General features: G+C 41.8%; 1 protein-coding gene across 1 annotated transcript in view; it reads left to right on the forward strand.

Moving 5' to 3' along the window:
- ITGA9 (integrin subunit alpha 9) overlaps positions 1 to 13,873 on the forward strand; it is a 234,436-nt gene that overhangs the window by 184,304 nt on the left and 36,259 nt on the right. Inside the window, exons 23-24 of the mRNA XM_079947527.1 lie at positions 2,697 to 2,804; positions 11,905 to 12,030. Coding sequence (XP_079803653.1) covers positions 2,697 to 2,804; positions 11,905 to 12,030 — 234 coding nt within the window. The remainder of the gene's footprint in view (positions 1 to 2,696; positions 2,805 to 11,904; positions 12,031 to 13,873) is intronic.

Below are 13,873 nucleotides of genomic sequence, written 5' to 3' on the forward strand. Positions count from 1 at the left end.
GAGAAAGCTTCTCAGCTCTAAAAGATTTAGAATCCTATCTTCTGGCTAATCATTAGAGAAACCTATGGATTTTCTGTGGTGCTGACATACCCTCTGGATTAATCATTTGTTCAGCGGTGGGCAGCCTAGGGGCACTGCTCACTGACAGAGATCCTCGCCAGTGGAGACCAGTGAATCCAAGCCAGTTTAGAGGAAGAGATTCTTCCTTCTCATCCAAACCTCTTCCAAGATGGCAGATTTAGGTTTTGGGTTGCTCTGAAAGTTCCTTTCTGTTTAGGGCACAATCCAGCCCAAGTTGAGTACTGTTAAATTTCATAGTAATAATAATTTAACAACAACATATTATTTATACCCTGCGCATCTGGCTGGGTTTCCCCAGCAACTCTGGGCAGCTCCAAACAGAATATCAAAAACACGATAAAACTTCAAACATTAAAAACTTCCCTAAACAGGGCTGCCTTCAGATGTCTTCTAAAAGTCAGATACAGTGGCACCTTGGGTTACATATGCTTCAGGTTACATAGGCTTCAGGTTACAGACTCCGCTAACCCAGAAATAGTACCTCGGGTTAAGAACTTTTCTTCAGGATGAGAACAGAAATCGTGCTCCGGCAGCGCAGCGGCAGTAGGAGGCCCCATTAGCTAAAGTGGTACCTCAGGTTAAGAACAGTTTCAGGTTAAGAACGGACCTCTGGAATGAATTAAGTACTTAACCCGAGGTACCACTGTAGTTGTTTATTTCCTTGACATCTGATGGGAGGGCGTTCCACAGGGTGGGCACCACAACCAAGAAGGACCTCTGCCTGGTTCCACTGTTTTCAGAGGGAGAGATCTGAGCATGTGACTAAGTATCCACAGAGGATTTTTAAAAGAACATAACTTTGGTTGGATTATGATTATCCTGATTACGAAGAACATTTCCCAGATCCCAAAAGTTGCCTGAGCGAGTCCCTCTTTGCCCTTCATTTCCCATCCAAACTAATCTTGGGTCCTTGCAGTGTGATAAAGTCTTTTTAGTCACTAGCTGGAACTGCAGAGTGACAAATGGTACAATGACGGGAACTTGCAATTAGTAATATTTCATGCCTGCCTATTTTTACCCTTTCCTCTTAAACACAATGCTTTTTTAAAAAAAACGAGTAACACATGCCTTCCCAGTATGGGAAGTTACTAGTTCGCACCATTTAATTCCTTACTGGCTGCTATTCAGTTGTTTGCTGGGAAAGAATGGAGAAAAGTGTGTTCTCCCTTGGATTCCAGGACATTAAATATCCTGTGAACCATGTTGCTAACTTAGGCACTACGGTTCTAGAGTTTACACCAGGCATAGGCAAACTCGGCCCTCCAGATGTTTTGAGACTACAATTCCCATCATCCCTGACCACGGGTCCTGTTAGCTAGGGATGATGGGAGTTGTAGTCAACAAAACATCTGTAGGGCCGAGTTTGCCTATGCCTGGTTTACATCTTTGCCCATGTGATACAGAGCATTGAAAAACAATGAAAGCAGATTGAACGCAGCCTAAGGTTGGATATTATCATTGAACGTGTTGTTCCAATACATTACAACTCTTTTTAAAAAATCATAGACTGATAAAAGTAGTACAATTTGCTTAGAGAAAAGTTTTCTTTAAAAGTTTCTTTTTTAAAAAAATAGTGGGGGAGGGGCTTTCATCTCCTTTGTTGTGAAGAGTCAAATACCCCTTTTTGTTTCTTATTACACTCATGTCTCATTGCAGTAGAGTTCCCAGTTCATTTGTTTTCTGTTACATTATTCTTGCATTTCATGCAGCAGTTAGGCCGAATTGTAGCTGGATCCCTTCCTCCCCTTTTAAGTGCCTCTGGGACATTCTAAGGGTTTGGCATTCTGCACCACTTCTCTTTATCATTCATGCATTCCTCAAAGCACAAACAATCTTTGGAGAATGGTCTAGATGTTTGGAAATTTAGAGTTAGCTGGATTCTGAACAGCGACATAGAGCGCCGCATATTCAGAGACTGAATCTTAAACAAGAGAGGACCATGTCTCATTGAGATTTGTTTATTTTTCAGAATGTAAATGTTTTGACTGTTGCATCTATATATAAGTACGCAGAGCTGGATTAACGATTAGGTCCAGTTTTCTATAGAGACAGACTCCAGCCCCACCGATAACCCTGATGATCATTTTTTAAATGCAAAGTTGTGGCGCACAGTCCTTTCTGTAAGGCTTTCCCCCTAGTTTGTGGAAGCTCACGGAGCCAAGTGGTGATGTAAAGGCAGCTTGCATGTTCATACTTGGATACTCTTTCCTATTCTTACTCTACATGTTTTAGGGCTGGGCCTAGGTTGTGGAAAACAAGTTTTAGAACTGAACCATGGTTCAGATTTAAAGCACTTTTTGGTGTAACATGTAAATATCAAGGCACTACCAACTGGAGAGAAATCTCTGCTTTCTGGGCAGGTTCATCCATGCAGCCTCAAATTTAGTTCGAGCTTGTATAGATTCATGAATTTGCCTTGTGAAAGCCCCTCCCCATTCAACACAATGGTGTGGTTTTTATGCCTTTATCATTGCTGCGATTTTATGTTTTAGGTGAAGTTCATGCTCCAGTTGTATTTGATTATTGGGAAGCCTATGCTGGTCCCTGGTGGGGTTTCTATGCTAGCTAAACTTAATAAAAGTGTGTCACAGGTTTGTATGTTTGTTTGTTTGAAGGTCTACAATGCTGGCCCAAGCACACTTCCTGGCTCTTTCGTCGACGTTTCGTTTCCAAATCGTCTCTCGGCTACCGGAGCTGAAATGTTTCACATTCAACAGATGATGGTGAGATCTTTTTCAAAGTCTGTTCTGTGTAGCCCCCGGAAGCTGCTCTTGGTGGAAGGGACAGTAGCATAAGAGTTTGTCCCAGAGTTGGCATTTCAAGGAATAAAGTTGGTATTGCTGCAGCAGTAGCTACTGAATTTAAAGCTTTGACTTAAACTTATTTGTAATAGGGAATTTTGCCTGAATGTGCCTATTATGTTAATCATGGCTATTTTGGATGAAGGGTGGTAAAAGAAAAACCAGTCAAAAATAATAATCAAATCTGTGACTATCTGCCAATGTGTGTCAGATATGCTATACTACAACCTTATTCTTTCCTGTTGAAACTTTCAGATAATCAGTGGCTCATAAATGGGTGTTCTATATTTATAGACTTATATTGGCCTCAACACGGTCTATGCAGGAAACTAGGAAAAGACCACACATATCTCCATTTCCCCTACACATTAGTGTGACAAAAACTTCCTTACCACTGGGCAAGATGATATAAAGGACCAAGCTACCTCCAGATGAGAGAGCTTAAAGGTAAAGGTAAAGGTACCCCTGCCCGTACGGGCCAGTCTTGACAGACTCTGGGGTTGTGCGCCCATCTCACTCAAGAGGCCGGGGGCCAGCGCTGTCCGGAGACACTTCCGGGTCACGTGGCCAGCGTGACATCGCTGCTCTGGCGAGCCAGAGCCGCACACGGAAACGCCATTTACCTTCCCGCTAGTAAGCAGTCCCTATTTATCTACTTGCACCCGGGGGTGCTTTCGAACTGCTAGGTTGGCAGGCGCTGGGACCGAGCAGCGGGAGCGCACCCCGCCGCGGGGATTCGAACCGCCGACCTTTCGATCGGCAAGCCCTAGGCGCTGAGGCTTTTACCCACAGCGCCACCCGCGTCCCTTATGAGAGAGCTTATTGTGTTGTAATTTAGTCATCAATATATAATGGGTTAAAAAGAAAACTGAAGTCTCCCGTGAGATTTACAACAGTCTGGAATGTCAACAGAGTCTTGTGACTCCATGAACTGCACAGTGGCATAACAGAAACCTAACAGGCATGAGACAGGAGTTGGTAATGCAGGTGAGCTGTGCAGAAGCAAGCTGGCAGAAGTCAACAATTGGAAACAGTAGTGAAACCACCCTGAACTTAACGTATTTCCAGCGTTAGCAAATACACGTGTCAGCAGGTGCTTCCCTCAAATGTTCCTCCCGGTACTTGATTATGTCTGTTTTCCACCATGCTCCAGTGAAGCAATATGTCTAGCAACCAAATTGTGAAAGGACAAAAGGTCAGGGGGAAGCAGGCGTAACGCTCCTTGACATACTGTTGCACGTCTGGTGCGTGGTTTGCCTTCGCAAAACAAAGCGTTACCTCTACAGAAAACAACCTAAAAAACCGAGGCCTAGATAATGTTGCTTGCTTCTGTGTAAAGTGTCAGTGTGTAGTCTGAATGGTTCATATGTGAGTACGAATTAGCCGTCATAACCAGTCACAGTAATATTTTAATTTCAGTTATTGTTTAGTGTGCATTTACTGTAATTATTTTCCAGCACTTTCCATTTCATATTTCCTCCCCTTTTCTTCTATGCCTTTTTACATGAGGGACCTGTTTACATTTATTCACATACAGTTCCTCATATAGTACAGGTAGATTTATTAATAAATGCTATCACCTGATGTCTACTCAAAGACAATGTGTTTTAATGGAGGCACTTCACACACATTTGGAGAAGAGTAATGGACGTGGGTGTGTATGTGTGAACCAACTCAAATTGGAAGAGGTTCCTTTGTTTCTTTAAAAAATTTATAATGTACTCTTTGAGAACATGCTTCACAAAACAGTTCACCTAAAAATCCAAGTACGACATAAAAACCTTTTAAAATATCCATTTCATAATAATACTGAAGCCTAAAAGCTAACACAGAGGTAAACAATAAAACTCAGCCAGAACACAGTGTAGTTGCCCCACTTTATAACTCTAGGCTATGTTAACCATTGAAAACCATAGGGTCTTCAAGGCCTGCTCAGAGGACATAAGGGATAGGTCTTACCTAATCTCAGAAGGAATTGAGTTCTATGTTTGCGAGGCCAACTTATAGAAAGCCCTAATACAAGTGCTGGCCAGCCTAATGGTCTTCTCTGGCAGGTACCTAAGCTGGTTGTGGAATTTAGGTAGAATTTACTCACATCAATGTAACTGCACTTTGAATGTTTTACGGTTCCAAGACAGGGAAAGAAAGAACATAGAACCCATTACTTTTAGGTGGTTTCATATCCTTGATGTGAGTACCTTAGGCTTAGTACTCAAGCTTTCATGGTGACAATTGAGCTCCAGTGCTGCTCTTTGGTGGAAAAGGAGAAGACCCTGGAGAAAAGCCCTGTACTATTACCCATCTTTTCCTTGCATGGTCTTAAGTTTATCATGTTGCATGGTGGGAAAAAAAGAACACCGGTGCTGTAGGTTCTACAATATAACCGTGCATTAGCTATACAACCACCTTTCAATTTCTCCTTTGACATATTTAGTGGAAAAGAGGAATAAAATTCCAAAACATTTTAGAGGTGATTTGGAGCAGGCAGGGGGCAGTCAATATCCTTTCTCAAAAGCCTCAGACTTTAGGGATTGGCCGGAAGTCACTGCTTGAAATGTTTTTCTATGACCATTTGTCCAAAAATTCTCATGTTTTAAGAATCTACAAATGAGGAGGTGGAGTATGTCTGGGTCATAGTCTGAGAGACAAAAGAGTTCCCATCCGCTCAGAGGCAAGGCAAAATTCACTTCTCTGCAATGGCCTGACCTTCTGCTCCGTAGCAGCTGGAAATTTTCTTTATTCCTTGGCAATGCTCATTAGTGGCTCTGAAAGATTGGTGTAAGCAAAATAATCTTTAATTGGAAATTCGTAGTGTAGTGCAGGCTATTTTGAGATATCCATCACAACGTATTCAAACGGGGCCTTTCTAGAGTTTTGTCATACAGTCATTGCCTAGTTGTTACTGTTTTGCTGCCTGTGGCCTAGCTGTCTTTTCTCAAAGCCATGCTTTCATTGTGGGGTGGTTGCATTTTCCCACCATGTTGACCTGCCGTCTTCTGCTATTGGAAAAATGTCATTCTCTTCCATCAGCTACATTAGTTAGTGTGCAGCAATTCCTAGATCTACTCTGCATCCCCAAATGTAAACCAGAGTTAGAGGTCATACATTTTCTATTATTGGGGAATAATCAGGAGCTCACCAAAGTTAGCGGCTAAATATCTTTATCTGGTTTTTTGTTGTCAAAAGACATTGCAGACATCTGATCTCCCTGGAGACTTAGAGATGTAATGTTAGACTGCTTTGCCTCTTTTATTTGGCAAATGTTTTGTGTCACTTGGAAGGCGGTAATTCTTTCTTGATTTGCTATGGATGATGCCAATAAAAGGTTTGGTGATGATTAGTTGGCGTGGTATCATCACCAAACCTTTTATTGGCATCATCCATAGCAAATCAAGAAAGAATTACCGCCTTCCACAGAGAGCCCTGCCCCTTTCTTTAAATTCGTTGTGTTTCCTGTCTCCAAGACCGCATTGCACCTCTCTGCGAAGTTTCTCAAAAGCAAAGTGATAAATGAGCATTGTGAAATCTGTATGCTTTTCTCTGTTGTGTAAATAGCAGCTTTGGGGGAGTGAGTTAAATCAGAAGAGCTGTACAATGGAAACCGACAGGACGGGAGGCTGTTGTGGGAAGGGGAGGAAAGGGATTGTGATAGATTGTGGGAAGGAAAATGATGAAAGAGAAAGGGTGTGTGTTGTGGAGGCCGGAGGAGAAGACAGGGTGTGGTTCAGGCCATAAGAGTAATGGATTCATTAGCAGAGAGGGCTCAGAACTCCAGTTCAGGACATAACGCTGCCCCTGGGCAACCAGGGGTGGCCCAAGTCCTTTTCCTACATGGAGTGATGGACAAGATGTCCCTGCCTAGTTCCATGTACAGACGTCCGCTGACTGGTAGTTGACAACACTGGTGATAGGGAAGCCAACGCCACTACACCTGAACGCAGCAATGGGGCACCAAAGTTCTGTCCTCCCGCCACCTGGTCTTCAGTCCTTGCCCCTCTCAGCAGCTGCCACCTGAGCCAACCATCTTGCAATGCAACGGTATCCCTTCAGAACAGATGTGCATAACAAAAAGGTTGGGTAAAGGTGAGTAGTGCCAGTGTTTGGGATGCTTGACTTCTTCAGTCACTGTTTAGGAAGAAGAATTGTTGAGTAAGTTGAATGAATAGATTATCCTGTGTCACATGCAGCAAGGAAACAGAAGGTTTGCTAGGATATCATGACTGTCAGAACAACTACAAAGACCTCCGGAAAAAGGTTTCCCCCCTAAGTTTCCTGGCTAGGGAATTCCCTCCTGAAGAGTTTTTGAATTTGAGAAAGAGAAGGTCAGCACAATTTTCTTGAGGGACTCTGAAAAGTGAGATAATTTCCCCTTTCTGCTATTGGTGTGGCTTTAACTCTGCTAGGAATAGTGAGGAGGAAGTTGGAAATGATTGATTACTGCTTTAAAATGCAAATAGAGTTTCTAATAAGCTATTATTCACCACTCACCCTTTCTCTATATATAGTTTTAATAGCTTCTTATAATAGTTATTGGAATTGTACCAGGTAGAATTGGTATCAACACTGCACACGGTTGTAAGGAAATAGTTCATAAGGAGTTGGCTGTCTCTTTACATAAAGTCCATTCAATATTCAGCAAGGATATACCGTATTTTTTGCTCTATAAGACTCACTTTTTCCCTCCTAAAAAGTAAGGGGAAATGTGTGTGCGTCTTATGGAGCGAATGCAGGCTGCGCAGCTATCCCAGAAGCCAGAACAGCAATGCTGCTTTCACTGCATAGCGATCCCTCTTGCTGTTCTGGCTTCTGAGATTCAGAATATTTTTTTTCTTGTTTTCCTCCTCCAAAAACAAGGTGCGTCTTGTGGTCTGGTGCATCTTATAGAGCGAAAAATATGGTAATTATTTTGTTTGTTTGTTTTACCTCATTCATATAGCACTTGATAAAACCTCAAAGTGAATTTTAATACATTTTAATATAATTTATTCAAGCACTTAATGTCCTGAAATTAATCAGACCCCCCCAAATAATAGTAATAAAAAAAATAAAGGACCATAATCTGAAAGAAAAAGTTGTGTAACACGGTGCCTTTGGCAAGATTTTCTTGTAATGTCTTTTTTTTTCTCGGTGAGCAGAAAATATTGAAAAACATGGAAATAATTTCTGTCACCTGACAACTTGAGAGCACCATTCAAGTCCAAATGGAACCCTTCCTTGGGTGGCTGTTTTCAAATTCAAATTCAACAAACCAACATTTTGTTGTTGTTGTTTCAAAGTCTTTCACTATTGTGAAACTTAATATTTTTAGTAAAGCAAGGCTTTTGAAATTTATTTACTTATTTCTACAAAGTTGATTTAAGACTTATTCTCAGTAAAGCTTTTATAGCTGCTTTTAAAAATAATAATACCATAAATAGTTAAACGCAATAATTCTACAACACAAAACTTTGAAAAATCCACTGAAAAATCCAAAGCAAACAAAAAGCATTTCTCTTTCCAAATAAAGACTGTTTCCCATCCAAAGTAAAATGAGTCTGTCTTAAACTTAAGGGAGGCCAAATGTTCTCAGTTAACGGTGATTGTATTCATTTTTTTGTATATATTAAATTTATATACCACCCTTCATGCATAGATCTCAGGGTGGTTCACAGCATAAAAATACATTTTTATATATAGGGGGAGGGAGAGAGAGCACGCATTGCATTTGAAATTAAATGCAGTTTTAAAAAAGATAAGATAACGAAGGCACTGTTGTCAGGTTGGTTCTTCTTTAGTGGGGTACCAACTTCCATACAAAAGAACACAAAAAGTTCTGCCATGCAGTGCAATCCTGTATATGTATACTCAGGAGCAAGCCCACTGATTCAGTGGGGCAGTCCCAAGTAAGTGTATATATAGGATTGCAGCCTTTATCTGATGCCAGATTCTGAATGAGATGTGAACTACTTAAGTTGTTAATAGTGCTGCCAGCTCTGTTAGATGGAGGAACTGCCTGAAATTGCACGTACTCAAGGATAAAAGAGAGACGGAAGGATAAAACTCTGCTTCAGCTCTGAACAATTTGTGACCCACAAAGCTGAAGAAAGCAAGCAATGTATTGCTGCCTTAAGAAAACCACCTGTCATCCCCAGTCTATTTATTCAGTCCCTTGTGGACCAATAATCCATGGCTGGATCCATTTAACAGTTACTCGGACAATTCCTACAAGATACTTTGCCCCATATCAAGTAGCACTTGGCATCCGTACAGTGGATAAATTACCCTCCTTTGCCACCAGAGAAAGGCAGAATGTAAGCACAACCTTGAATTTAAACCACGGAGTGCTTGAACAGAGGAATGTTACACGTAAACTTGCCGCTTGGATTCCATGTATGGTGGTGTTAACTGTAGACGTGAACCTTTTGTGAGCCCTAAAATTAAATAAAACAAATGGTTCCCCTCACTGTTGATACATTGGCTGCAATGTGTTCTTCCTGTTCACAAACACTTGAATGTCTTTGTTAGGCATACCAAAGAGGGGCAGTCATGCCTTATTTTGGTTGCCACAAAAGTTCAAAGAAGTTTGATGTAGGTGTGAATTGACCCATTACAGTCATTTTTCTTCAAATGGGAGACCTTAAAAGGTTCCAGTATTGTTCAGAGAATAGTTATGACAAGGTGCCCTGCAGAAACTGGGGCTTTCGATTCTGATCAGCTCCAGCTAGCATGAATAATGGTCAGGGATGATGGAAGTTGTAGTCTGTTACATAGAGGTGGGCAGCACATTGGCTACTGCTTTCTATGATATTATGCATGCTGTTCTCTTAAGCTGGTTGGTAGACCAGTTTAGCATGGGCGTTCCAAAAGTGCATAAACTCTTAAGTCTTTCTGAAAACAAGAATGTAGATTAGCAAGGAGAATGAGCTAAGAGTGGCCAGCTCATTTGCAGGGGAAGTGAAGGTGGCTGTAGCACTCCTTGTATGATAAGCAATGCCATCAGTGACCATGGATCAGCTGCAGGACACATGTCTGTGATGTTTGGCTGCTTGTGAAGCCCATGCAATTTTCTCATGGGTAGATAAGGACATAGAATGCTACTTTACACTGAGTGAGATCATTGGTCCATCATGCCTTCTGGGGTTTCAGAAAGAGATTTTTCTACTTGGAGATACAAAGCGTGTGGTTTCCTACTGGAGCTGTCTCCCCTTTCCCAATTCACAAGAGCACTTTTTGCACACTGAAAGGAAACCGGCAGAAAGGAGAAACATCACTTGTCACATCTGTTTTTGCAGCCTCTTGCCATGTGCAAAGCATCCCCTATTTGCTTGTTGTAAGTCGTAAATCTGTCCAGGAGAACAAACTGTCTCTGCATTTGGAGAGGCTGTGTACAGCTATTTATTTTGCAATGCCCACTTTTGAAAGAAGTTGGATCCTCTGCTTAAAAAAGGGATGTGTGTGTTACAAGTTACCTAGTTTGTGGACTTGCACTGCGAATACATCAGGAAATACTTGTTAAAAGATACATGCCAAAAACAGCTCTGACAACTATTATAAGATAAAACATTTGACGAGTCACAGAGGTCAGCATACTATGGAGCTTGTGAATAAAGCATCTGTTTTAGGGGCAAACAGAGTCAGCTGACTCATATTCATCTCAGAAGGGTGCCTCTTGAGAAATTGCAATTTGTCGTTCACAAGCACTCCGCTACGTTATTCCAGCTTGCTCAGCACTGCTAGGAACAGGAATAGTCTGCAGAAACTTCAGAGCAAGGGTACCTTACATCTCCTATCAACCTCTAATCATTGGCCATGCTGACTGGGAGTGATGGGTGCTGTGGTCCATAATATCTAGAGGCCATCCATGATAGGTGTGTGCATGTTTGCTCATGCGCAAGTGCAAAAATGCCACATGAAAAAAGAAAAGGTTGGTGGGAGGGCATGGAATGGTTGGGAAGAAGTAATTGAGAAACCATTATTGAGAAACAAAGAATATACAAAGGATGTGAATGCAAGGGATATTCCGCAAATTTCCTGCTAGATGCTGAAGTTACTTGGTTTTGTTTCTGTAATAGAATTTGTTGCATTAGGAATCTTCAGTTGATTCATTTTTTGTTTCTGAATTTCATACAGAGTGTTCTGTATGTACAGTTTGGAGTAGCTTTCACTTGTTTTCATTCGTGAGCGAATTTCCCCCTCTCTACATAATCAGTGGCACATGTGCACATTGATAAAGCATTGCTAAAAATCCATCTTGACCATATATCTGATTGTAATCGTGTTCTTTTGTGCAGTGTTTTACTGATGTGCAGGTTGCTTTGTGTTGAGAAAACACTACAAAACACAATTTTGCTATTATTGTATGCATGGCGGTGATTTAAAAAGGTGTCAGGATTGCATCAGTAAACACCTCCCTCACCAAAAGGACATACATGCCTACAATCACATCCAGTTCTCTTTTTGCATTGGTAGCAAACTTCTGAAGGCATGGTTGCCACTTCTCCATGCCTCTACCCCAGACTGATCCAGTACCAGTAGTATTAGAACCAGTTCCCATAGGAGCGGTTATTTCTCATCCAACAACATCCCTTGAGAATAACTCCTATATGATCCAGCAGTTCTGATATTACCAAACTAGCGTGGAGTGAGAATGGCAGCTATACTGCTCCTTTAACTGAACAACCAGCCTTTAGTTCCATGGAAATAAATACTGCTTGCTTCGAAATAAAGGCATTTTAGAACTTACCAGTCACTAAGATGGAAAAGAAATAATTGGTTCTCAGTAGGCAAAATCGGGTAGGATTGACAATAGGCAATTTTCTATTTCCATTCATTGCAGTTAATATATGTAAGGAAAAGCATATAAGAAACTGGCAGCCCTTACAGGAGTGGTCTTTGTTTCATTTTTTCCCTTGTTGCCCATATGGGAAAAGTGTGGTTTTCTTTTTTTAAAAAAAATTAATCTAACTTAATCTAATGGAAAAGGTGGTATATTTACAAAAGAGGGTAAATCAATTATTTTTGTGTTGTTGTGACCTTTCTTTAGGTTGCCCAGGACAAGGGAAACTGCTCTTTTCAGAAAAATCCAACCCCATGTGTCATTCCTCAAGAAAAGGAGAACATTTTCCACACGATATTTGCCTTTTTTACCAAATCTGGGAGGAAAGTATTGGTAAGAAACTAACTTCATTTTCAACTTCTAAAAAGTAAATTGCCATATTCCAGAGTCTCGTACATGCGTGGCCCAGTGGCGTAGCGTGGGTTGTCAGCACCCGGGGCAAGGCAAGTAATTTGCGCGCCCTAACCCATGGATTTGCGCCCCCTAACCCGTGGATTTGTGCCCCCTAACCCTAACCCCCAGATGTTGCGCCCGGTGCCAGTGGCGTAGCGTGGGTTGTCAGCACCCGGGGCAAGGCAAGTAATTTGCGCCCCCTAACCTGTGGATTTGCGCCCCATAACCCGTGGATTTGTGCCCGATAACCCTAACCCCCAGATGTTGCGCCCGGTACGGCTGGCCCCCCCTGCACCCCCCACGCTACGCCACTGCCCGGTGCGGCCGGCCCCCCCTGCACCCCCCATGCTACGCCACTGGCATGGCCTACCCACTACTCTTACAGCTAATAGAGAGCACACTGAGTTAATGTCCATAACTGTCAGTAGAGAATCCTTGTCTTTATCCATTGATCCGATCTGCTATATCATTGCCCACAACCCAGAAAAGATTTGCTAAAAAAAGAAAGAAGATAGTTCACTGATGCGTTTGCCAAGTTGATATTCCACTGTGTGAAAAATGGATGTAGAAAAAGATAATTATGCCCATTTTCATGCATTCTCACATGCAGTCTTACGTTTAGGTTCTAGCACATGGTAGGCAAACTAAGGCCTGGGGACCGGATCCGGCCTAATTGCCTTCTAAATCTGGCCTGCGAATGGTCTGGGAATCAGTGTGTTTTTTACATGAGTAGAATGCGCCCTTTTATTTAAAATGCATCTCTGGGTAATTTGTGGGGCCTGTCCGGTGTTTTTACATGAGTAGAATGTGTGCTTTTCTTTTAAAATGCATCTCTGGGTTATTTGTGGGGCATAGGAATTTGTTCATATTTTTTTCTTCAAAATATAGTCCGGCCCCCCACAAGGTCTGAGGGACAGTGGACCGGCCCCCTGCTGAAAACGTTTGCTGACCCCTGTTCTAACACAATGCATACAGCCAGTAATTAGAGTAATATACCGTGATGAAGCAATACATGATCCTTGAAAGGAGGAACAGGTTCAGAGCTGTGCCCTTCTTTGACAATCCACAGTTGAAATACCTGCATTAGATATCCTATATCCAAAATATTTGAAATCCAGACCTGTATTGTTGTTGTTGTTGCTACTTTAAGGTGCCTTTATTCATCTCATTGCTGTTAAGTGAGTCACATTAGACATGAGCAGCTTGCACATAGTTGAGACAGATCTATGGAATTAGCAAAGGGATTCAGTCAAGCATAGAAATATAGCATATTCTGCAGTTGCTCAAGACTGGTCCAGTTCCTAAGACAGGTTCAGTTACTGAGTATCTCCAGCTGATTTGCAAATAGCCATACTAGGAGCCATAGAAAACATTAAAGGTAAAGGTAAAGGAACCCCTGACCATTAGGTCCAGTCGTAGCCGACTCTGGGGTTGTGGCGCTCATCTCGCTTTATTGGCCGAGGGAGCCGGCGTACAGCTTCTGGGTCATGTGGCCAGCATGACTAAGCTGCTTCTGGCGAACCAGAGCAGCGCACGGAAATGCTGTTTACATTCCCGCCGGAGTGGTACCTATTTATCTACTTGCACTTTGTTTTTTTTTTAATAAATATTTATTAAGATTTTTTTAAAATACAAAATGCAAAAATAATAAACAATATAACATGGGTCATGACATATTTTTCAGAACTTCTTTGGACTCCCTCACGTCTCCCACTCCCACTTACATCGTTATAAATTTATCCCAGCAATTTATCATCTTGTTTATATTCTTAAATTTTGTTCA

This window comes from Podarcis cretensis (assembly GCF_951804945.1).
Source record: "Podarcis cretensis genome assembly, chromosome: 12".
NCBI classification, from domain to species: Eukaryota; Metazoa; Chordata; class Lepidosauria; order Squamata; family Lacertidae; genus Podarcis; species Podarcis cretensis.